Source organism: Coffea arabica, chromosome 11c (assembly GCF_036785885.1).
Source record: "Coffea arabica cultivar ET-39 chromosome 11c, Coffea Arabica ET-39 HiFi, whole genome shotgun sequence".
NCBI lineage: Eukaryota > Viridiplantae > Streptophyta > Magnoliopsida > Gentianales > Rubiaceae > Coffea > Coffea arabica.
The window spans coordinates 39,834,765-39,858,891 of record NC_092330.1 but is presented as its reverse complement, the minus strand read 5'-3'; the positions used below and the strand labels follow the sequence as shown (position 1 = coordinate 39,858,891).

General features: G+C 34.5%; 1 protein-coding gene and 1 pseudogene across 1 annotated transcript; one reads left to right on the top strand and one right to left on the bottom strand.

The window, feature by feature from the left end:
• Positions 1 to 9,012: 9,012 nt before the first annotated feature.
• Positions 9,013 to 10,591, bottom strand: LOC113716639 (UDP-glucosyltransferase 29-like). The gene has a single exon (XM_072071263.1). It carries the CDS (start codon positions 10,244 to 10,246, stop codon positions 9,173 to 9,175), a length of 1,074 nt encoding a protein of 357 aa, XP_071927364.1. The 5' UTR covers positions 10,247 to 10,591; the 3' UTR covers positions 9,013 to 9,172.
• A 2,648-nt stretch (positions 10,592 to 13,239) lies between these two features.
• LOC113715801 (beta-D-glucosyl crocetin beta-1,6-glucosyltransferase-like) lies at positions 13,240 to 14,976 on the top strand (annotated as a pseudogene).
• The last annotated feature ends 9,151 nt before the right edge of the window (positions 14,977 to 24,127 follow it).

Genomic DNA, 24,127 nt, shown 5'->3' with positions numbered 1-24,127 from the left:
TCATGATTTACCAAAACCAGTGACTGTCGTGTTAGTTCGATAATAAAACTTGAAGAACAATTTTACCCAAGAGTCAAAGTCAAAGACATCTATATTATTGTTCTCTGTAAAATCTCTTCTTTCTTGGGGGAAGAAAAAATCAATTTTGCCCATGACGCGAAGGACAAAATCAAATACACCACCATGATTGCAAGATTATAATTTGGTATTGCGTTTCCCAGAAGCTTTCCCCGTTTCGCCGTTCGGGCTGCATCTTTCTCAGAACTTTTAGGCCTAATGACACTTAATTTGCACTTCGTTGCTCTCATTTTATTGCATATTGATGAAAGGTCCTAACTATTTATGACTAAAAACATTTACGTGCCTAACAACTAATTGTGGCTAAAGAAGTTTTGGTAACTCTAAGTTGCATCATTTTTGGGCAATATTTTTATTCGTCTACACTAGCCAGGTCATTGCCTATTAGTTTTCAAGCGATTTAAGCAATGTATCAAAAAAAAAAAGATTGCACAAGGTAGTTAAGATGTGTAAATTGTAGGCTTTTTGGTTGGATTGCTGATTTTTTCACGAACAAGTTTTTCAAATACAAATGCTATAATAACACATTTTCAAAAACATCTAATCTATACAAATTTTTTAAAAAAATGTATCTTCTTTATTTTCTTCCACCCACCATACATCAACACCGCCCATCCTCTCCTCTACTTCCATCGCTGCCCCTCCTTTTTTTTTTTTTTTTTTTCTTTTCTTTCCTCTCTCTCCTTCCTCCTTCTTCCCCATCTTCCTCCTCCTTTCTTCCCCTATCTTCCCTTTCCATGCAATTAGAAATCCGCTATTTGATTGCAGCCAGAAGATTGGCGACCAAATCGCAACTTCTGGGCGTGACTGGAAGGAGGAGGCTAAAGGCGTGGGGTGAGGGAGGGGCCAAGAAGAAAAGGAAGAAGAAACGAAGAAAAAAAGAGGGAGAGGGAGTGGTAGGTGGCGATGGGCGGTGGTAGTGGTAGCTGGTATTATTTTTTTTTAATTTTTGAAAAATACTCCAAAAAAGTTTAAAATTTTAAAAATATCTCAAAATACTTCCAGAACCATCTTAAAAAATGTCTATAATAAAAGTTTTTGACATGGAATTGTTACAATAAAACTAGCATTTTAACCCGTGCTATGCACGGATTTAGATTTCAATTCAAAACAATACTTATTTATTATAATATAGGATGAAGCATATGAAAAAGGCAAAAAAGTTCAAAGAAGTGTAAACTTGACATGTTAAAAAAAAGTTTATTTCGTAAGTACAAAATGGACTTTCTAAAATTTAATATCTTAAATAAGTTGAAACCAAATTTTATTAACCTACTGCCTACCAATATATGATAACAATTTGAATAAAATAAATTAATTTATAACGATTTACATGATAGAGCAAATGTAAACTTATTTATAAATATATCGTGTTATACCCATATATCAACATTTTTAACATTAAATATATAAAGTATAAATAATTCATTTTCCTCAATTTTAGAAAATTTTTCTTTCATCTTGTAATCCTAAAATTGTTGAGTGCTTATAGAATAACGGTCTTCATAAATTTTAATATAAAATTAAAATAGTCTTTGTAAGATGCATTTTTAAAATTTTCAAATTTATTAAAAACTATTACCCTTTTCATTATCTTTTACCTGCTAACTGGTTATCCACTGCCTTCTATGACTTTCAAATCTCTTACCATGGTATCATCCTTCTTGTCATATCCTTCTTGTAATAGTTTACTTTCTTTTTTCGACTACTCTTTAACTCCTTACTATTCTCTTTCTCTCACCTATAGTTAGGCTCTAACTCTTTGTTTTTGCCATCCAATTTCCTATTCTTTTCCCTTCATCATTCTCCCCACCTTTTTAAATTTATAATTTGTTCTTTTAGACTAGTAGTACTTTGTTTTCTATTTAGTGATTTCATAATTTAGGATTCACAAATGGTACCATTATTGATATTTTAAATTCATGACCAATAAATATTATTTTCTTTTTGTTTTCTATATAATTTGCCCTTTTAGTTAGGATTACTAAGTTGAAGAGTAAAATATTAATTGTTATTTACTTTTTTACTTTTAGTAGGGTTAGTGATTTTCCTCTTTATTTACCCTCACATTAATAGATTTCAAATTAAATTCAAAAGACAAGAAATGATATATAACAATTAAAAAAATTTAAAATTCTATATAAAAAAAAAAGAGAATGAGAAGTTAAAAGCATTTTGATTTAACCATTCTAAAAACCTTATCTGCAATACATATAGATATATATTTTTAAAAAGTACATCCAAAAACTCCTAAATCACACGGAACCATAGTAATTAACTCAAAATGTTAGGGCAAAATTCCCCATACGCGTTACACCAACCTCGCCTATGTACCAAAGTGGTTACGGATTGTTTACTATTAAACTGATACGTGCAAAGCACTCCACGTTGACGCGATGCTTTAACTTCATTACGTTATCTAATTTGGCTTCAATTTCAAGAGCAGTTTGGACGACTTGATACATCTCCAATTGAAATGGCAATTTGGGATAGGAGAGCGATAGTTACTTGACACTTAAAAGTTAAAATAGTTAACAGTTCCTGCTAGAAAGAGAAATTCAGGACAGTACCCATGCTTCTAGGTTCTAGAATATCAAGATTTCTTTCCAATAGGTGTGGGTGTATAAAAATTTTCAGTTTCGATCTTTAACATCATAAACACCAGTTTAATGGGAATTTTTTTTAAAAAAAATAAATGATCATTTACTTCCGATATTTGTGGCTTTGGCATTATGGGTTATCTTTCGTAGATACGATAAGATTGTGGAGTTATAGAGAGGGGTCAGTAAAACAAAATTAAGCTCATCTTTGTGGTGAAATGGAAATATTCATATATTTTGAGCCTCGAATGGCAAAATTCAATAGTTGAAAGGTCATAGTCATTAATCCACTCAACTTCCCTCAAAATTCAAAAATAAAAAAAAAAAACACTAAACGAAAAAAAAAGTCCCGTGTAGCACTAAACTACTAATCTCTTTGTTTTATAAATTGGTCCAACAAAAAGTAATTTTTTTTACAGAATTAAGAACCTATATTGAAGACTAAGACAATAATGTAACTGCAATTTGATTGACGATGGTAAGGTGATTCCCGGATCCCTTTTCTGCTCCTGTGGTAAGGTGTTCTGGCACGAGGTACAACTATCACACTTACTTAGACCACGCGTCTCACGGGCCAACGGAGGCGGCAAGCATAACCACTTTAATTATTTCAAACCAAACAAATCCTTTGTAAAAGAAGATGAAGCAAACAAAAGGATCTCCCGACAAAGCAAAATGGATAACAGTTGAATGGGAGTTTTTTTAGGACTATTTTACAGCATAATTATTGGAATTTAATCCATTTGTCACTTACATATGGAATGACGTTTGCGGGTTTCGAAATCTAGATTACACATTGAATCGAAAGTTAATTGATTGTCTTGTCAAAAAAAAAAAAAAAACACAGAAGTTTTTGGTTCTTTTTTTTTTTTTTTCGAGTTGAATGTATTCTTTTTTTTTTTTTCCCCTTTTCCGCACAAACAATCTTGTAACGCAAGCTCTGTACTTAAATTGCACCGGCGAAGAGAGTATTCAACCCTCGATTTAAAGGAGGAAAAAGTTGGATTGAATGATAACGCAAGCTCTGTACTTAACTTGGCTTGGGTATTTGATGAAACTTACGGTAAATAGAATCAAGTTTAACCTTTTTTTTTTCCTTTTTTTTTTGTTTGTTTCACAAACAATTTGCTATATATGAATGATCGCAACTTTCAATACGAGGATCAAGTAATACCATGATGACTATGTTGGTTGTCATAATTCCTATGGTTGGGCTAATCAGAGGCGGCGACATCTGTTGAAGCTTTGATATGCCATGTGTTTTGTCCCTTGGCAAGGGCACAGCAAAGATGGGCATCCTCACTTCTGACCTTCAATTTATGGATGATCATCTCAATGTTGAGGCTTTCAAGAAACCGTTAAAGCTGGGGCAGGATTTAGGAGCTTGACGTAAAAGAAAGAAAAAGACTGAGACACACCCATGATCTTTGCTCAATATCTAGAGCGGTGCACCTCAAACTTGAGGTAGCAGACCACTCTCGAGTTGAATCAACTTGACTACTGGCCATCCAGCATAGTACAGGGACCAGATTGAATGATGCGCTGCGGAACCAACCAGGAGAAGAAGATAGATATGAATCGGTAAGCTGGCATAGGCCCCAACCCTTTCCACGACTTCGAAACGTGCGCGTTGCGTGTAGCAAACACCTTGTCCTTAACTTTCTTCTTCTTTATTTATTTATTTATTTATTTCTTTTGTCAAAAGTCACGTTCACACACACACCACTTTACCAAATAACCTTCATTTTCTCCCTAGCTACCTCCCTCTGTCAAATTTTTTTCTATTCTGAATTGGTTCATTTGATTCTCTAGTGAGTGTGATTGAAATTTTAACGAGATAAAAGCTGTTATTAAACAGCCTAACATCTTAACAATAAATTGTAAAGCACGATGAATTAATTATAAAATGTCGTAACAGATATGTAATTGTTATTTATGAAATTCACATGAACAGTGATGGAATATCACGTAGTTATTGTGAAGTTGTACAGGTTGTTAATAGTCTCTTACAATTTATTCAAATAGTATTACACCGTTCAAAAATCAATTATATTGATAATCGTTTTTATACTTTTACCCGATTGAAACAGGTACGCCCGTTTAAAAATTCTTTTTTTTTTTTTTTTTAAGAAAAAAACCTCTGAAAGCAGAGTTCTACAAAACTGTTCCCCAGTTCATTGCTCTGAATCAGTTGTACAGTCTGCAAAGTCCATTATAACACCTTTCTGTTCTGTTCTTCCACAACAATCGCTGGGTGCTCTTCAACCATACGCAGATCACTCCTTCATTAATTGAGAAATAGACAGGTAGTATATGAATGGAAGGCAAGCAAGTAATGCATCACATAAATCAACAGCTTGAACTTCAATTACACCTATCCTAGATAGAGTACACTTCAAATACAAGAAGCACGAAGTGAGCTGGATCATCTAAGCAGACGCTAAGAAAAGAGAGTAGCTGGACGGACCAACTAGTTAGTTTGTCCTATTTTCCAAGATTAAACCAGAAAAGGGCAGCTTAGGCGGATGGCCTAGAGCCCTATCAATTATGTCGAATTGGAAAGATTTGAAATACGAGTGTTAGCTGATTATATTAATGACATCCCCTATGCATCAAATAAACAGACGAGTTTAGGACGGCTTAGCATTGCCTTTGGTAGGTAAGGTGGTACCTTTAGGGTTTAAAAAAAAAACCAGCTGTTACTTGGACTTAAGTTTTGCTGGTACAAGCATCATCCTCCTAGTGGAGGTTTTAGGGCTTTGGGCTGCCCTATTCACGAGTGTGCAGAACTAGTTATTGATTTTGACAGTAAACTCAGAATTTATCTGTTTAGATTGCTATTTTTACTTTTAGGAGTTTTTATAGAAAAAATATATTGTAACGATTTAATGTATGTGAGATCGATTGAAAAAATGTTCTCGTGAAAAACGTAGAAATTTTTCTATGGATTGATGCATGAAAGTTTGATTAAGTGGGATGAACCAATTCAGGATATAGATGTATTTGTGAGAGTTTATAATCCTAATTATTACTCAATCATATATGGCTTGTTTTATTTTTACGTTCACTCAAAAAGTATTACTATTAGGAGGAGGAAATTTGGACACAGTTCAGGCTGAAAATTTTGCGATGCTTCATTTGTGCGGTGGGGAATTCGGCAGCATAAGTTGAAAATTGGTTGGACCACTAACGCCCAATTCCCAGCCCATTGGACCATAAAAGCAATTAATGGACTCAAAAGTTAGAAGGCGGCCCTTTAAGCTGTCGTATTTGTTAGGTGACAAATGTTGGAAATAGAACAGCCTGTAGATCTCGTGAAATTTAGTATTGGCCCATGTCGGGCAGCTCAGTTTAATGCAGAATGTAGCCCTTTTGTCGCCAAGGCATTTTGATTTTTCTGCAGATATTTGGTTTCTATCAACACATGGGGATGGCAATGGATTGAATTTCAACCTACAAAATCCGTACTATAATCAAGCAATTCAAGAACAAACAAAAAACTAAAATGCAAAAAATAAAAAAAAAAATTTAATCAGTCAGAAATATAGAAAAGAAAAAAATTTTTGTTCGAGGTTGATTGCAGGTGTCAAATGGGAATTATTTCAATTGAACTGCTACATTATTGGTGGGATGTTCGTTTTGGCATACTGAAGAAGATCATTACATGCAGGCAAGTTTTTTTTTTTCAATATACTTCTCATTGCAAATTAAGCACGTTAGAAATCTAAATGATCATTCCTTTGTGCATTATTTTGTTTTCCTTTTGCTGTGATCCGTTGAACTGCCAGATAATGTCCAAAACGTTCCACAACAAGCGTTGATGCATCGTCAAAAATTATAGTGTGTATGTATAGTTTTCCTCAGTAACAAGATCACTGCAATTCAGGATTCAATACGCACGCATTCGAAACAATACGGACGCCTATTTGATAACAATTTTACGTGCTTGAATACTAATAAATTTGATAGCAAAAAGACTAAATTCTAGGAGGGAGTACTTGTTCTTATCAAACCAGGCCAAGTCATAGCTGAATACCAGATATTGTTACTTGTTCTTGCTGCATAATAACCTGAGCTTCTCTACTGCTTCCAGCAATTCTCCTTCACCTTCTTCTCTCAACTTTTTACTCAATTGTCTAGCGTTTTCTCTCTGTAGTTCTCCCTCTTTCTTCTCAACGACCACCTTATTTATGACTTTAGTAACCTCGTCCCTCTTTATCGGTCCATCTTCGTCCTTGAGAATCTCAATGCCAACACCAATCTCTACTGCAAGTCTTGCATGAAGAGGCTGATCAAGATGCATGGGCGAGGCCAACTCCATTGAATGCAGTTGGCCAACTACCTATTGAATGTAGAAGCGGAGTTACTACTATCTTGTTTTGATGTCAACTACATTCCGATGTAGTTGACATGTTCCTTAAGATTGAATTGAAATCATGTACAAAACACTTTTTGATTTATAGTTTAAACTCTAACATATCAAATATTGATAACATCATGTTTTTATCAAAATTATTGTATATTCATGATTCTATTGCATATAAACCACAATCATTGCAATTTTTTGTAAACGAAAAATACAATTAAGTTAGAAAAATAAATAAACATACATGTAATTTGAATTCTTTGTATTATGTTAATTCTATTTTCGTCAATAATGGCGTGTAACTGATCCATGACTTAAAGTTATTTTGTTTTGTACATTTTGACAATTGAAAGTTTATAGATAGAGATAGTTGGAGTTTTCCTATTTTCCTTTTCTTTTATTCATATTTTTAGCAAAATCCAATGCGAAGCAAAAGCAACAAGTCTACTTTTTTCATATGGGTACAATATTTTTGGTTTTAGTGTTAGTTTTTTTTATGATCATGGAACTAGAATGAGAATTGTAGCTAATTAACAATTTTAATATTAATTTTTTGTATATTGCAGTGTTTTATTTTTTAATTGCCAATTTTTTATTCATAATCACTATCATTACTATCAATTATTGGAATGCACTAAATATGTCTAATTACAATTGTCACCATAAATAAAATTTACTTAATTTTAAAGCTTTTCATTTCATAGCCGCTTCCATTATTCGCTAATATCGCAATACAATAAATATATGTAATCTTAGAAAAAAATAAGGGTATTTTGGGCATCATCAAAAATAATTTGGATATTATTTTCATTTTATCATTCTTCATTTTAAATTTACTCTTATTATAATTCTTACTTTATCATTAGAGATGGCTTCTACCTTGATGGATGGAATTGGTTTGCTCAAACCAATACAAATGAAGCATTACTATATTATTGTCAATAACAATATTTGTCTTCCCTTGGATAGAAGTGATTTGGATGTTGTCTTTGGTATTATTTGAATTGTATTCTAACTTTTTAATTCATTTGCTATTTACTTTATGTCATTTTATGAATAGTTTTCAATTTTTTTTTTCAGTTTTTCTTGTTTTGATTGGTTGCTATTAATGATAATAATATGGTTTGTATGATGCTATTTTAGATTTCTTTTTTTAACTTAATACTGCTATTTCAGTTATAAATGTGTCATCATTTTTTGTATATTAAAACTCCATTGGGTGCAATATGAAAAATTCTTTATATTGGCAAAAAGTGCATAATTGTAAAATTTGCTCGTGATATTTGTATGAAGATATACAGATGAATAAGTATTCTCTTCTTCTTGTATGTTTCTCTATTTTTCTAGAGAGTATATGTATTTTGACATTTATTTTTTTTTTACAATCTTAACTAATGACTAATGAGAAATTTTTCATACTTCATTTAAGAAATTTTGATATATATAATAAGTGAAGATGGAGTTCAAGGGTTGGTAAATAGTTTTAATGAGCAATTTTTAATTATAATTACCAATACTATTAAGATGTAATCAATTGGAGTGTTTTATTTCTTTTAATTAGTGCCATATTCAAATGCAATAATTCTAATTAAAACATATAAGAGTAATTTAGGGATAACAAAAATTACGATAAAAAAACGCCTACACTTACACTCCCTAATACCAAGAGTGGAGTCCAAGGGTAGGTAAATAGTTTTCAATGAGTTTTAATTATAATTAACAATACTATTAAGATGTAATCTATTGGAGTGTTTATTTCTTTTAATTAGTACCACATTAAAATGCAATAATTCTAATTAAAAGATATGAGGGTAATTTAAGGATAACAAAAACTAAGATAAAAGAGTGCTTACACTTACACTCACTAATACCAAGATTCATACCTTTTATATAGTAATGATGATAATGATAATGATATATATATATATATATATATATATATAATTTGTCTACATAAAATCACCACACTTAAGGATTCAATATGCACTCTAAACATTACTGACGTCTATTTAAGAACAATTTGTACATGCTTAGAATCTAATAATTTGAAAGTAAAAAAAAAAAACTGAATTCTATGTAATTCTTATCAAACTAGGCCACCTCAGCTCGGAGCTGAATACAAGTCTTGTTACTTGTTTTTGCTGCACAATGACCTGAGCTTCTCTATTGCTTCATGCAACTCTTCTTCACCTTCTTCTCGCAACTTTTTACTCAATTCCATAGCTTTTTGTCTCTGTAGTTGTCCCTCTTTCTTCTTGACAACCACCTCGTTTATGACTCTAGCAAAATCTTCCCTCTTTATCTGTCCATCTGCATCCTTGAAAATCTCAATACCAACACCAATCTCTACTGCAAGTCTTGCATGAAGGGGCTGATCAAGATGCATGGGCAAGGCCAACAATGGAACCCCATAATATATGCTTTCGATCACAGATCCCCATCCACAGTGACTCACAAAACCACCCGTGCTTCGATGGCCAAGAATTTTAGCCTGTGGTGCCCATCCATTCACCACTGTCCCTCTTCCTTTCACCCTCTCAAGAAACCGTTCTGGTAAAGCTTCTTCAAGGCCAATGGCATGTCCAACTGGAAATCTAACCACCCATATGAAGTTAGCATTGCTCAGCTCCAGCCCTATTGCTATCTCTTCCCTTTCTTCCTTCGACAGGAAATATTCGCTCCCAAAAGAAACATAAACCAGTGATGCTTCATCTTTACTATTCAGAAATTCAATGATATGGGAGTAGCTGTCCGCCTCCTTGCTGTCGTCTTCGTGATTACTAAAAGGTCCTACAGCAATCAGTTTCTTCCCGCAAGAGGAAGATAAGTGATCAATATATTTCCCCTCCATTTCTCTCCAGCTTTTCACCAAAACAATATCAGAAGATAGTTCAATGCTCTTAAAAACATCAAATTCGTCACCTTCTTTTGCTTTGGATTCTTGTAGCTTGGCTAATATCTTCTTTATCTCATAGTCCCTGTAAAAAATTGCAGGGAAAGGGTAAGTCTCATTTGCACCAGAGACTCTGCATCTAAGGCTATGATAAACGGAAGACAAGTTCACCGTTCCCACAACTAGGAAAAGAACAGAAGGGATATGATTCAGTGCAGCTAGCTCTGAGGCCCATGGTTGGAAACCATCGTAGACTAGCAAATCAGGTTTCAAAGTGTTGAGGATGTTTTGAAAGTTGGTTTTTGCCATATAAAGTGCACTCCTGAGGGTTGATTGGAGATGGGGTGGGAGGTTTTTTGTGGTATGATAGTGTGGAGGGAGTTCAGGCAAATCCGGCAAATCAAGTTGTACTAATTCTATTGAATGATCAGATGAGTTCTCATCAAACTTTCTACTTTGCTTGATGAAATTCAGGTTGATCTCAGTAGAACATAATTATACTTGGAAGTTGCTTTTGCTGAGTCTCTTGGATAGTTCTATGAAGGGAGAGATGTGACCATGAGCTAGCCATGGGAACATTAAAACTGTGAATGTATGAGCATTAGATTCTCTTTCCGTGCCCTCCATGGATGGGTGAATTTTGGATATGCTACAGTTTTGTTTAATTAGCTTGCTTTGGTAGTGAGAATGGAATATCTATACTATATATAAAGCCTGACTAAGAGGTTTGAGGTTAATATTTAATGACACTTTATGAATTTTTTTTACCCTTATAAAAACTATTTTTACTTATCACCTATAGTTACTTATAACTATTTTTATTTTTAACTATTTAAGTATATTGTTTAAATATACCTGTCCCTAAATATTATAATTGCTAATATAAAATTATTTTATGAAAAATATTTAAAAGATTGAAATTTGCTTTAGCAAAAATAACTTTATTTAAAATATATTGTAGATGCCAAATTTTTCTCAACCACTATACTGTTAACTCAACCTAACACTTCACTCAATCCCATCCCTCTTTTCTTGAATCAAAAAAAAAAAAAAAAAAAAGACACCAACTCCCTCCAACCCAAAAAACTCTTTCTCGGCTCTCCTATCTCTTTCTATCTTTTGGTCAAAAAAATACCCAACCAACTCACAACAACTCCAACCTCCGTCTCTTGGCCCTCCTCTCTCCCCCCAAAAAAAAAAAAAAAAAAAATCCCAATACTTCAACTTTCCCCCCAAAAATCTCTCAGCTCTCGGTTTTCCCCTCGCTCACCCACTCCACGACTTCTTTCTCTCACTCTCACTCTCGGTTTCTACCTATCTCAATTTCACACACTTGCACACACCATTTTTATTTGGATTATTATCATTTTACCCTCTTAACGTTTGATGCTACTATCAATTTCCCCCTTAACGTTATCTTTTACTCATTTTACCTCCAAAACTAACGGTCAAACTTAACGAAATTTGTTAATTAAAGTGAAAAGACATGTTTAACCCTTAAAATTATTATCACTTTACTCCCATAAAATATAGTCTCATTATCAATTTACCCCTAAGAGTTATTTTTTCGATAATTTATCCTATCATTAAACCAACTTAACAAGTTAAAAAACTTTAGAAGAAATACCCTCCTCTTTGCATAATAAAAATAATAAAAAATTTAAAGTGACTCTTTTCCTTTTTAGTATTAAGAAAAAAGGTCAAAGTATAAATTTCTTTTTTCTTGGCAATTTTATTAATATTGAAAAAAAATAGAAAGATGGAGAGTGGGAACGGGAGGGGAAGAGGGAGAAAGAGAGAGAGCTCAATTCTTTTTTTAAAAATTACAAATAAATAAGAATTAAATACTTTTATTATTTTAAAATTATTTCATTTTTTGTTTACCACCAAATTCCAATCCTAATCTCGACAACATTGAAGTAATACGATAATGTTAGACTTTTCTTTATTTTCTTTTTTTGCAAAATCTAATTTTTTGTCTCTGTTTTTCCTATCTCTTTTTCTTTTCCTAGTATTAATAAATGTGAAAAAAAGAAATTTGAAAAAAACCCTTTATTTTTATGTTTTTCTAGCTCTTAAAGTAAAAAAGAAGAAGAAGAAGAATAACCATTCCAACTTTTTATTTTTAATTATATATAAAAAAAGGGTAAATATATTTAAAATTTTTTGACCATACTAGTTAGATTAACGATGAGGTAAAATACTTAGAAAATAATTTTAGGAACGAAAGTGATTGTATCATTATAATCTAAATGAATAAAGTGATAATGTAATAATGCTATAAAATAAAAGGGTATTTTTGTTCAAAATTTCTTAACATATTGAGTTGAATTACTTATGGGGGTAAAGTAACTAAAAGATAACGTTACGAGATAAACTGATAATAGTAATATAGTTTAAGGAGGTAAAGTGATAATAACCCTTTTTATTTATTAAGCATCCGAACTTATCCAAAACCACCGAGCTTTAATTTAGTGGCCGCCAAAAAGGGATTGAGTCCCTCTTTGGACTTGTAGGATTAGATCAAGTGTTTAAACTCTACCTATAGTGAAAAAATCTAAAAGAGAAGCCAAACCACCCTTTTGTGTTAGTCCCTTATACAGTTTTTTTAGACTCCTTTTCCCCTTTCCCTAAAATAGGATAAATTAGGTTATATATATATGTTATGTTACAGCAAAAAAAACGCCCACAACTTGTGAATGTGTGGTTTATCAAATGTCCTCCCCTAGAATGTTATCGTTGTAGCCAAAAAAAAAAAACACCAAAAAAAAAAGCACCAAAGCTTGTGTGGTTTATCAAATGTCCTCCCTAGAATGTTATTGTTGTAGCAAAGAAAACACCAAAACTTGTGAAAGTGTGGTTTATTTGGAGCACCTTTTTATCTTATCAAATAAGCATTATTTTACCAACTAGACTCTTGACTATTTAGTTGGCAAGTTTTAATTGACTATTAAATAGGATAATGTATAAGTTGTTCAATGGTCGTAGTAAAGCTTGCCATATGTAATTAAAATGGTTAATATTATATAATCCGTGTATACATACATGGATATATAGAAGATCCATGTCATATAAGCAAAAATTGAAGTTTAAATTCAATTTTGAATTTCATGGCATGCATTCACACATACTATATATGCATCGTTAGTGTGTACAATATTAGTCCTTACTAAAATGATATATGATGATGAAAAACATATTTATGGCTGGTCGTGTATAATGAGGTAAGAAATTTCATATAATTAGGGCATATAGCAGATGATTTATGCGTTCAACCGTGAATTTGTACGCCAAGTCTGTCTTTTAAGCTGTTTTTTTTTACACAAAAAGCAAGAATCCTGCTCACATATCCCATTCTGAATATAAAAGAAAACTAACAGAGAACTCCTCGATTATACATCCCGTTCTAAAGGACAAAGAAAATCATCATACTACCCCAGCTGTATATACATCCCAATCTAAAGAACCAACAAAGCCTTGGGATTCCCAACCATTCAATCATCCATGGAGGGAACAATGAGTGAATCTAGTGCTCCTAGATTTAGAGTTTTGATGTTCCCATGGCTAGCTCATGGCCACATCTCTCCCTACTTAGAGCTATCCAAGAGACTCTCCGAAAACAACTTCCACATATGCTTTTGTTCTACTGAGATCAACCTGAATTTCATCAAGAAAAGTAAAACCTTTGATGAGATTTCATCAATAGAACTAGTACAACTTGTTTTGCCAGATCTGCCTTAACTCCCTCCCCAGCATCACACCACAAGAAACCTCCCACTCCATCTCAAATCAACCCTCGAGCGTGCATTTTATATGGGAAAAGCAAACTTCCAAAACATCCTGAGCACTTTGAAACCCGATTTGCTAATCTATGATGCTCCCCAATCATGGATATCGGAGCTGGCAGCACTGAATCATATCCCTTCTGTTCTTTTCATAACAGTTGCTGCAGTAAACTCGTCTTTTTTTTTTTTTTATCATGCCGTTAACTGTTAACTGTAGAATCGATGGTACTAATGAGGCTTACCCTTTTCCAGCAATTTATTACGGGGATTATGAAACGAAGAAAATGATAGCTATGTCCCAGGAATCCAAAGAAAGTTTACCCGAAGATGCTGCTTTTTCTCCCAAGTGTTTTGAACTATCTTCTTTTGTTTTGGTGAAAAGCTGGAGGGAAATTGAGGGGAAATATATAGATCACTTTTCTTTCTCCTGTGGCAAGAAGGTGTTAGCTTTAAATCTTCTTAATGTTCAAGATGATGATACCAAGGAGGAGGAAAATAATTCCCATATCATGAAGTTTCTGAATGGTAAAGATGAATCATCAGTGATTTATCTTTCTTTTGGGAGCGAATACTACTTGTCGAAGGAAGAAAGGGAAGAGATAGCACATGGGTTGGAGCTGAGCAATGGTAACTTCATATGGGTACTTAGGTTTCCTGTGGGAGATTCTATTGCCCTAGAAGAAGCTTTACCCGAAGGGTTTCTGGAGAGGGTGAAAGAGAGAGTCATTGTGGATGGGGTTCTGTGACAGAAAGCATGTATTTTGGGGTTCCATTGTTAGCTTTGCCCATGTTCTATGACCAGTTTCTTCAAGCTAGACTTGCAGAAGATATTGGTGTCGGTATTGAGATTCTGAGAGGTGAAAACGGGCAGACAAATAGGGAAGAGGTCGCTAAAGCCATAAAAATGGTTGCTTTGGAGAATGAAGTGGGAGAATTATTGAGAGAAAAAGCTAGAGAGTTGAGTAACAAGCTGAGAGGAGGAGGAGAAGGAGAGTTGCATGAAGCAATAAAGAAGCTAAAGAATTTGTGCAGCAAGAACAAGTAGCAGAACTGCTGAATCTGGGATGGATAGATATGATAGAAAATGTTTGAGACAGATATTCAATGATTAACCTTTCATATGCTGATAGTATAATCCAAGGATTATCATTACAGCATTTTTTTCCCCCTAAAAGCCCCGTACCGATTGCTATGGAGCTAAACTGCAGTTGTAATATGTATTCATTTCGATTGATGCCATCGGCGTTACTGATACAGGTTGTTACTGTGTGAAATTCGCAGAATTGATCCGACAAACATTGTGGCAGATCAATGATCAAACCATCCCTAAATAATTAAGAAAAAATTTCTTAAATCCTGTAGATATTTGGCCCATTATATTTTAATGACTTGTGCTTAATTGCTGAACTTTTGGTAGGGGAGTTTCAGGTCAACGATCCCACAATCCCTTTGTAATATGGGTGGTAATATAAACCCTGCACTCTGAAACTCCCCTATGAAAAGCTCAGCCATAATGCACAAGGCATTAAAATATATATTGGGCCAGACATATGTTAATCTAAGATTTTTTTTCTTTTTAAACGCATTTAGTAATTGGGGTTTTTCATAAAAATCCTGGATCGATCAAAACTTATTCTTGTGAGATAATTGTTTTGCCAATTGTCGGACTAATGTTGCTATTTTGACAGTTGTGGAACCACCTGGTTGCTGCCTCGGCTCCTCGCGCAATTACCTTTTTTCAACTGTCAGAGATAATTAGAAACTCCCAGCAAAGTTAGATTAACATTCATACAACTACCAAAAGCCTCAAATGCTCAACCCAACCCAATCGTTCTCGTGCGGATGTGACTCGCGCCCACCTCTGACGCTGGATCTGACATGTGACAGATGCTACATGCCACAAGTCTATGATTCTTTGTGATCGACACATTATCCTCGATTTTCGAAATTCATACTACATCAAGAGGGGCATAAATGTCACCTCCACCTCATGCTCTTTCTTCTTCTTTTTTTTCCGACATTAGGGTATCCACCCTGACTTGCGTCAACCCGCTCCAAAGATGCACCACTCAGTAATAAGTGAGAATCGAAACGGTGATCTTTGAATAAGGTTCCAAGGAGGTATGTCCCATGAGGTCTCGGTGATCTTTGGTGCAAGTGACAGGAGCTTGTATTACTTAATCACGAGGAGCTTGTATTACTTAATCACGAGATTTTTGATTCGAAACTCATGAAAATAAAAAAAAATAGCATTGGAAGAATTTTTTCCTACAAGGAATTCGATTCGATTCGAACAGGATTAGTCGCAAATCATAAAACGGATACGAATACCTGTAGATTATGACCAAAAAAGGAGGTACGTCCCCCTCATATTCAAAGCTAGAGGACATAAATCCCCCCTCCCCCTCCCCCCCCCCCCCCCCGCACAACAGTCAAAGGTGACTTCTACTCATCGGTTTAAATGCTCGCCTTCGACTCCTGAACTTCTAGTTAGACTTAGACATCGAAGTCGTCTCGAAAGATTTAGCCCGACTATTTGCCTCTTTTGTTGTGCTGTTTTTGCAAGTCTGTGGCTAGGCTCGAGAAGCTCGGTCCATCTATTCGTGCCCGCAGAACGATACAACAACCTTCATCGCCATCTTCCAATAAAGTTTAAAATGCTTTATTTTGACTACTGTGGCACGATTTAAAGACCGTCTATGTAAACTAAAAGCTTTAATCCACCAAGTTACAAGTATAAAAAACAATAGAGAATTCGCAAGCTATATATAATATATTACTCTCAAGTTAGTCAAACTTCTTTTGGGCTGAATCTCAAGCTTATTACTAGAGAATTCGTAGTCCTTCCTCTTGTTCAAAACGATGTGTTGGGGGGGGAGAAATATTGGAAAAAGTTCCACCTCCCATCGTCGCAAAATAGCGCTGTATGTTTACATTCGTGGGTTTGAGCCACTGGAATTTGACCGAGAAGATCAAATTTGGAAATCTGGATTGCAAAGAAAGTTCCAACGGCAAAAGTAGGAAGTTGGCCCATTATTTGTCTTGGTAAAAATTGAGATTGAAGAACCTCCTATTTCTAGTGCAAATAGTTTATTGGGTCATTTCTTATGTCGCATTACAGGCCGTAGGTTTCGCTTCTGGGTGAAAAATGCTCGTTTAAAAGCGAGCTGTCGCCTGATATGTTGTTTTCTTCCACAAATATTTCCTTTTCATACATGTCCGTAGGTTGTGAATTGTTTGGTTTGGGTTGTTCGGGTTCATTTTCCGTCAAAGAAGAAAAATTCATGGACCTTATGCTTTGGCAAATTTGTCACGATCAAATTTCTTCATAAAAAGAAAGTGATGTATCGATCGATTAAACACGAGTGTGCATAATTTTCCTCTATGTTGCATGGCACGCTTCAAAAAAAAAATTTTTTTTTTTTGCCACCATACATATCAATGATAGATGAGGTGTTTCAAATCTCCACAATTCAGGATTTAACATTTTCATACTAAACAATTTAAGAAGAATTTGTACGTCTTTTATAGGGAAAATGACCAAAATAGTACTTCACATTCTTTAAAAAAAAAAAAATCCTTTTTGGGGTCTTTCACATATTAAAAATTTAAAATAGTCTCACATATAACAAGTACGCCAATTTAGTCCCATAACCTATTTTTGACTATAGATCTAAAGGAGGTGTTTGTTTATATGGGTATCGTAATGGGACAGAATGAATATCAAAATTAAACGTATTCGTACTTTGTTTATATGTTATTATAGGAATAATTCAATATAAATGAAATCGTTAGATGTTACCTCTTATTATTCCTCACTTGTAGTGCAAAGTTTCAAATTGATTAAATTTTTAATAAAATGAAACTCATTTCACTTCCGAACTATGACCTCGTTTGACAAATGAGTTTTTTGAATATATGTCTAAAACTTTATTGTAACTTACTGTAAAAGTTGTAAAAAAAATTTTGAAAATGAAAATTTTTTTCTTTTTTCTTTTTTTTTTTTTTCTTTTCTCTCTTCTTTTTCTCCCTGCCCCCTCTCCATCCCCAAGCCAGAAGTTGCAGCAACAACAAGAATTTTTTTTTTTGCAATTTTCTCTCTCCCTGTCTCCCCCCTTCCCTTCCCTCGTCCTCCCCTTCTCCCTCCCCTAGCTAGAAGTTGTAGCAACAACAACAAAATTTCTTTTTTGCATTTGCATTTTTCTCTCTCCCCTTCTCTTTCTCCCACTATCCTTTGTTTCCCCCTCCTGCCACTAGCAATAGCAGAATTTTTTTTAAACCTTGTCCTCTCCCTTCTCCCCTTCCCTTCCTCTCCTCCTCCTCCTCCTTTTCCCTTTCCCCCCTTTCCTCCCCTCTTCCCCACCATCTCTCTCCTCCCCCGCCACCTTGCCCCTCCCTCCTCTACGTAGATCGCATGAGCCAGATTACGCAGGAGGGGAGGGACAAGGTGGCGAGGAAGAGGGAAGATTTCGTCGCATAGCCAAATTGCATAGGGGGGAAGGGGAGGTGGCAAGGGAGGGAGAGGTGGTGGGGAAGAGAGGAGAAGAGGGGACGGGAGGGGGAGGAGGAGGAGGAGAGTAAGGAAGGGAGAGGGAGAAGAAAGGGAAAAAAAAACTTACCTCTGCCACCACTGGCACCAACGTCGGAAAAGGTGACTGGCGCGGGAGATAGTGGTGGGTTGACATGGGAGAAGAAAGAGAAGAAAGGAGAAGGGAATTTTTTTTTTTTTTGTATTTTGAAGTGTGTTATTTAAAAATTTTGAGAAAAATTTGAAATTATTGTAATTAAAATTATTAAAAAACTGGTAGAAAATAAGTTTGGTTAAAAATTTATTTGGCAAACAAGCCCTATACGCGTGTAAAGGGAATAATCAAAACCCATAGGCACAGCAGGCTTTAAAAAAAGAAACTGACTTGGAGTCTTCGATACTAAAAATCCACCGGGTTTGCTTTTGATTTTTATTATTTTGAAAAAAAAAAAAGGAAAAGATGTAGTGACGCAGAAATGCTTACGCATGGACTGTGACGTCAGGGGGATAACGGAAGCGCCAGGTATTCTCCGCTCCAATTTGTTTTCTTGATCTTTTTGACGGGGTAAATAGCAGACTTTTGAGTCGTCGAGAAATACATATAATATAATATAGTGGAAGAAGTGGGTGTATACAGTTTAATAGTCAGTTTGTTATATTTGTCACGTTCCATCGGATGTTTCTGCACGCTACCTTCGAAGGCATCAATCAATTTACTTATCATTCGGATCAAACTTGTTTAGAGGAAGTTGAACGGGTCGTGGCTCATTTAAAATGCACCGTACTCTTTTTTTTTTTTTTTTTGAATTTGTCTAATAAATGTTCAATAAAAAAAACTTCCAGATAATAAATTGAATGCGATTAAATTGTAGTATCAAATGCTTATTATCACCCGTTAAAAAAACCCAAATCATTTCTGTGGGTTACCGGCATGCGGGTACCAGCATGTGGCGTGCGGTTACCAGCCAGCATGGCGGTGCAACAAATGATGCAACTCTTTACACCTGAAGAAGATGTATTCTATATTTAATGGATCTGAGGATGAAAGGAAAAAAAACATACCGTATAATATCTTATTGCCCCAGTCACAGCTATGGAGAAATATGACTGCCAAGAGTTCGGACGTTAGGTCAATATCATATATACATCAGTTTAGTGGTGGTTTTTTGTTTTTTGTTTTTTTTTTTATCGAACTCTTTCACAGCCATATATACAATTCAGGAGTTTCATATTAAATTTAATCCTCTAGCCTCTTTGGGCTTTGACTCTATGTAATGTAACCTAATTTGCTTGTGCAATTAATTTTTATACCTCCCAACATTTTTGCTTTGGATTCCCAATACATTCGCAAAAACGAGACGACCACCGCCCATTCCAAGGGTGGTTTGTTTGGATAGAGTATTATTTGAAATATTATTTGGAATAATTACTGTAGCACTTTTTATGATGTGATGTATGTGAGATAAAAAGTTGATTGAAAATATAAAAAGGTATGTTGGGAAATGTGTTTATGATGCAAGCGAAATATTATTTGGAATAATATATGTATCCAAACACTCATACTGTGATATCTATGTATTGGGAAGATAAATGGAATGTAGGGATAAGAATATCATCAGTACACAAACAATTATTATGTTAGATTCTTGAGTATTAAACCCTGCAAAATCAATTTTAGTTTCTTGTCTCTGTACAGCAGTTCACTTTTGTGGTGGTCTCCTATAAGCCCTGTGGTGCTCAAAATTTTTTTAAAAAAAATGGCAAAAATAAAAATCTTATTACGCCTGCTAACTTGAGAAGAACCCTTTTGCCATCATGCATAATATTCCAAAATCCACAAGTTTGACGAGTTCTAAGTGAATTTTCATTTTTTTTTTTTGGAGAAGTTTGACAAGTTCTTTTTTCTTTTTTTGCGAATCATAAACGTTTTAGAAATATTATTTCACCTTTGATGGCAAATTGTTTTGTCCTATGAGATTTTCTAATTACTTTGTGCGCTCAGAACTTTATCAAGGATTTCACTCTGTTGTTGGCGTGACCGTACCGGTACTAGCAAGGAAAAACGCTGTGTTTGGACAGCCATTTTCTGTCAAAAAATTGCTATGTTTTCTATGAACATATTTTCTTTCCATCTTTTTTTTCCTCACATACATCAAATTATTACGGTAATTTTTTTACAAAAAAATCCAGAAAAAATGCAATCCAAACACAAAAACACCTTTAAAGAGTCCATCAAATTTACCTTGATCATTTCTCTTATCCTTGATAGTGCTTCAAAATTAACCTTCAATCCCTGTACGATTGTGGTTTCTTGGGATAATTTCAAAAATCTTAGGCCATGCTTAGATTGATTGTTTCCGTCAGAAAATATTATTATTTTTCGTGATCACATTTTTCTATCACCTTTTTTCCTCACATATATCAAATCGCTACAATAATTTTTCCATAAAAAATGATGAAAAATACAATCCAAACACAACCTTAATTATCAGAAACTTCAAGGAAGATGGCTACAATTGACAGTAACCTTAAGGGACGAAGCTTATGAAGCTATCCCTTGTTTCTTTTCCACATTTTTTCTAACTGACCATGCAACCAAGAGCCAACAGGATTGCACGTACTCTGCACCCTAGGCTCCAAATTAGTAAACTTCCTCGCAAGTCCCAAGGAGCTGGCAGAAAGTTCACAGACAAACTTCGTGCTAACGTTGCTGAAAACGATCAAAAAAAAAAAAATCTAACTTTAAAATTCTTCAGAACCGTTCTTCTCTATGACTCCACTATTAAACATCAAGCCATTTATTATTTACACATACTACTACTGCATTTAAAAAATACAAAACAGAAAAGGAAGAAAAGAACAAAATAAGATCGCAGTTAAGACGAGTTTAGTGTTAATGCCATAACATCAGGGAATCATCCATCAACACACCATGGAGCAACAAAAGAACGAAAAAGGCAAACATGGAAACTAGGGATGATTAAAGTTTTCTTGAACAGCACTACTATTCACTATTCAGGAACAGGGTCAGGGTCGGCATTAAGATCCAAGCCCACATTGTCTTCCACTCTTTCTTGACTTTTAACCCCGTTAACCACCTCAAAATCTTCCCGTTCAAAGTTAGGACTCCAGGGGACAGCCGCCGTCGAGTTCTTCTTGCTCCCGCCGTTACTTTTCTCGAAATACTTAACTGCCACCTGGATTCTCCTTAATATAGCATAGAACTCCTCCACCTCTCCATCATCGTCGCCACCGTCAGCCTCGTCCATCTTCAACCCCACTGCAGCCGCTGCCGCCTTCTCTCCTCCGTCAGCTTCCTTCCTCGAACCCTTCACCTTTTTCCCATCAACTGCTTCTTCATCAAACCGCTTTCTCTTTTCCACCTCCATGTACAATAACTGGGGAATACGAGGCTACGTCGCTGATAAGGGTGCACTTTTCTTGATTCTCCGGCCAGAAAGAGAAGGAAAGAAGAAAGAAAATGATGCTGCGCACGCTAGTGCGATGTTATTTTTGACATGGTTTGTCAAGTGTCGCAAGTAAAGAGTTTTAAAAACGAGCGGTGGATTTAGGAGTCAGGAAAGAGAAAAATAAAATATCTTCCGGTGTGATCAGAGGATGACGCCAAGAAGGTGACGTAAGGAGATTGCGGTCGATATACGTGACCACTGAAACGTGAAACAGAAATGGACATGGCCCAAGAAGAGAAGAAAACTGGGGGGTGGGTGGTTGAAAGACTTTTGGTTGGAACTAGAACTTTTGGTTCTGTGGTTGTGAACCTTGTGGTTGTGGTTGTGGTGGGAGGATGTATGATGACAGCTCTGTCCCTACTTGTCCTGTCATCATCATCGGAAAGTTGATTCTGTACTCAGCTTTTGACAAACGTTTCTTTTGAAATTTTTAATTTGGATTTTTTTTTCAACGATGTCAAGAGCTAAATTATATTTAGCTCATCATGTCAAGACACACAGTAATAATTATTACATCCCTTACATTTAAATAGTTTTTTTTCAAATTAATTATACTTTTTATTTAAAAAAACTAATATTTAACACCCTTCTTATCAAGTGTTTATTGGATGTCCATTAGCCAAACTGATTTTATTTTTACGTTACATATATTTTTTTCCTGGAATGACCATGGTAACACACAATTGATGGTCTCAATAGGATTTATTTGAAGTCAGATTGAGGAATTGATAATTAGATACAAATTTCACGAGCAAAAACATTTTTTATATTTTTATATATTGTTGTTTAAGTATATAAAATGTATAGATTGTAAAACATTTGGGGTTAGAAATATTGCCTTTTAGTCCAATGATTGAATTGTTTATGGGATTGATTCACTGAAAAAATTTAAAAAGGAAAAAGAATAACTCATTTGTTATTTTATTTTACAAATTTCTCAAGAATTTATTAAAATCTATTTCGATTGGAGTACTTCTGAGTTTTTGTACAAAATATATACTGTAATAATATAATACATGTAAGATTAAAAAAATCATTAAAAATATGTTAAGAGAATATTCCAAAAATCTTATCTAAAAATATAGCAATATGAATGGACGTTAGTTTTGCACTTCTTTCTTGATTGGAATTTTGACCATGGGTTCTGAACCCACCTCATATACCGCTTTGATGGGTGCACACTGCACATACCGACCTTCGAAACAGGAAAACACATTATTGCGGTCCCTGGACTGGAGTCGAAGAGCCACTAACCAAGAAACCTTCATATCTACGTTACTACGTAAGTGTCATCCGTTCCTCGCTTTAATTAAAACGCGTGTTCTGGGAAGTACCAGCTGCCCGTGACTTTTCTCCTCGTGATTAGAGTTGTTTATCAAATTTGTAGCACCGCCTTAGTAGCACGGTCTAGCTAATATTTTAGACCAGTTCAAGTGTGCTTATAAAAGCCAATTTGGTCCGGTGATCATCACCTTCTTTGGTGATGCTTGAGGTTAAGGGTTCTACCCCTTCCTTCCTCAAATTCGCCTCAATATGTGACTGATTTTAATTGATCATCTTCCCTTATCTCTTCCATCTCCCCTTACCTCTTCCCTTAGATTAGGCTAGATTAAACTTCCTTCCTCAAATTCACCTCAATATGTGGCTGGTTTTAGTTGATCATCTTCCCTTATCTCTTCCATCTCGCCTTACCTCTTCCCTTAGATTAGGTTAGATTAAATTATAAGACATCTACCGTTGTCTACTGTTTTCTTAATTTGGGATAGAGCACATTCTACCGTTTCTTCGTCAAGCTTTAATGGGTGTATTTGATAAAATTGAAATTTAAAATTTAAATTTATTAAGTTACTGAATTATTAAGGTATTAAATATGATATATTTGAATGTATATCATATTAAACAATAAAAGTAAATAATTTATTATTTATTTTTTGAAATAAGTTTTATCTAAAAAATTTAATGCTACTCAATTAATTCATATATTATATTTTTTTATTATCAAACACGTTTGAATATGTTAAAATTTGAATCCATTAAATTTAATTGTTAAATTGCGTTATCAAACATAGCTTAAGTTTTCAAATTGCCACACTTTTCCTTTCTTCAATTTTTTACATCAGTCGCTTTTGGGAAAAAAAAAACAAAAAACATAGCTTAAGTTTTGGTTGTTGAGAAATGATGGGTTTGTTTATTTATTAATATGATGGTTTGACCGTCGGAAGTAATTACAAATGTCTGGTTGGCAGATGTCTACATTACTTTACTGTACAATCCACGTTCTGGATAAATTGCTCAAACTAAATTAAATTTTGTCAGCATGCGTCAAAATTATACTCATCGAACTTGTACACTTGCGCCTACAACGTCTACTACCGACTTTAAATTTATACTAGTAGAAGTCATAGCA

Coding starts and splice junctions, on each gene's coding strand:
- LOC113716639 (XM_072071263.1), bottom strand. CDS start 10,246: ATGGCAAAAACCAACTTTCAAAACATCCTCAACACTTTGAAACCTGAT.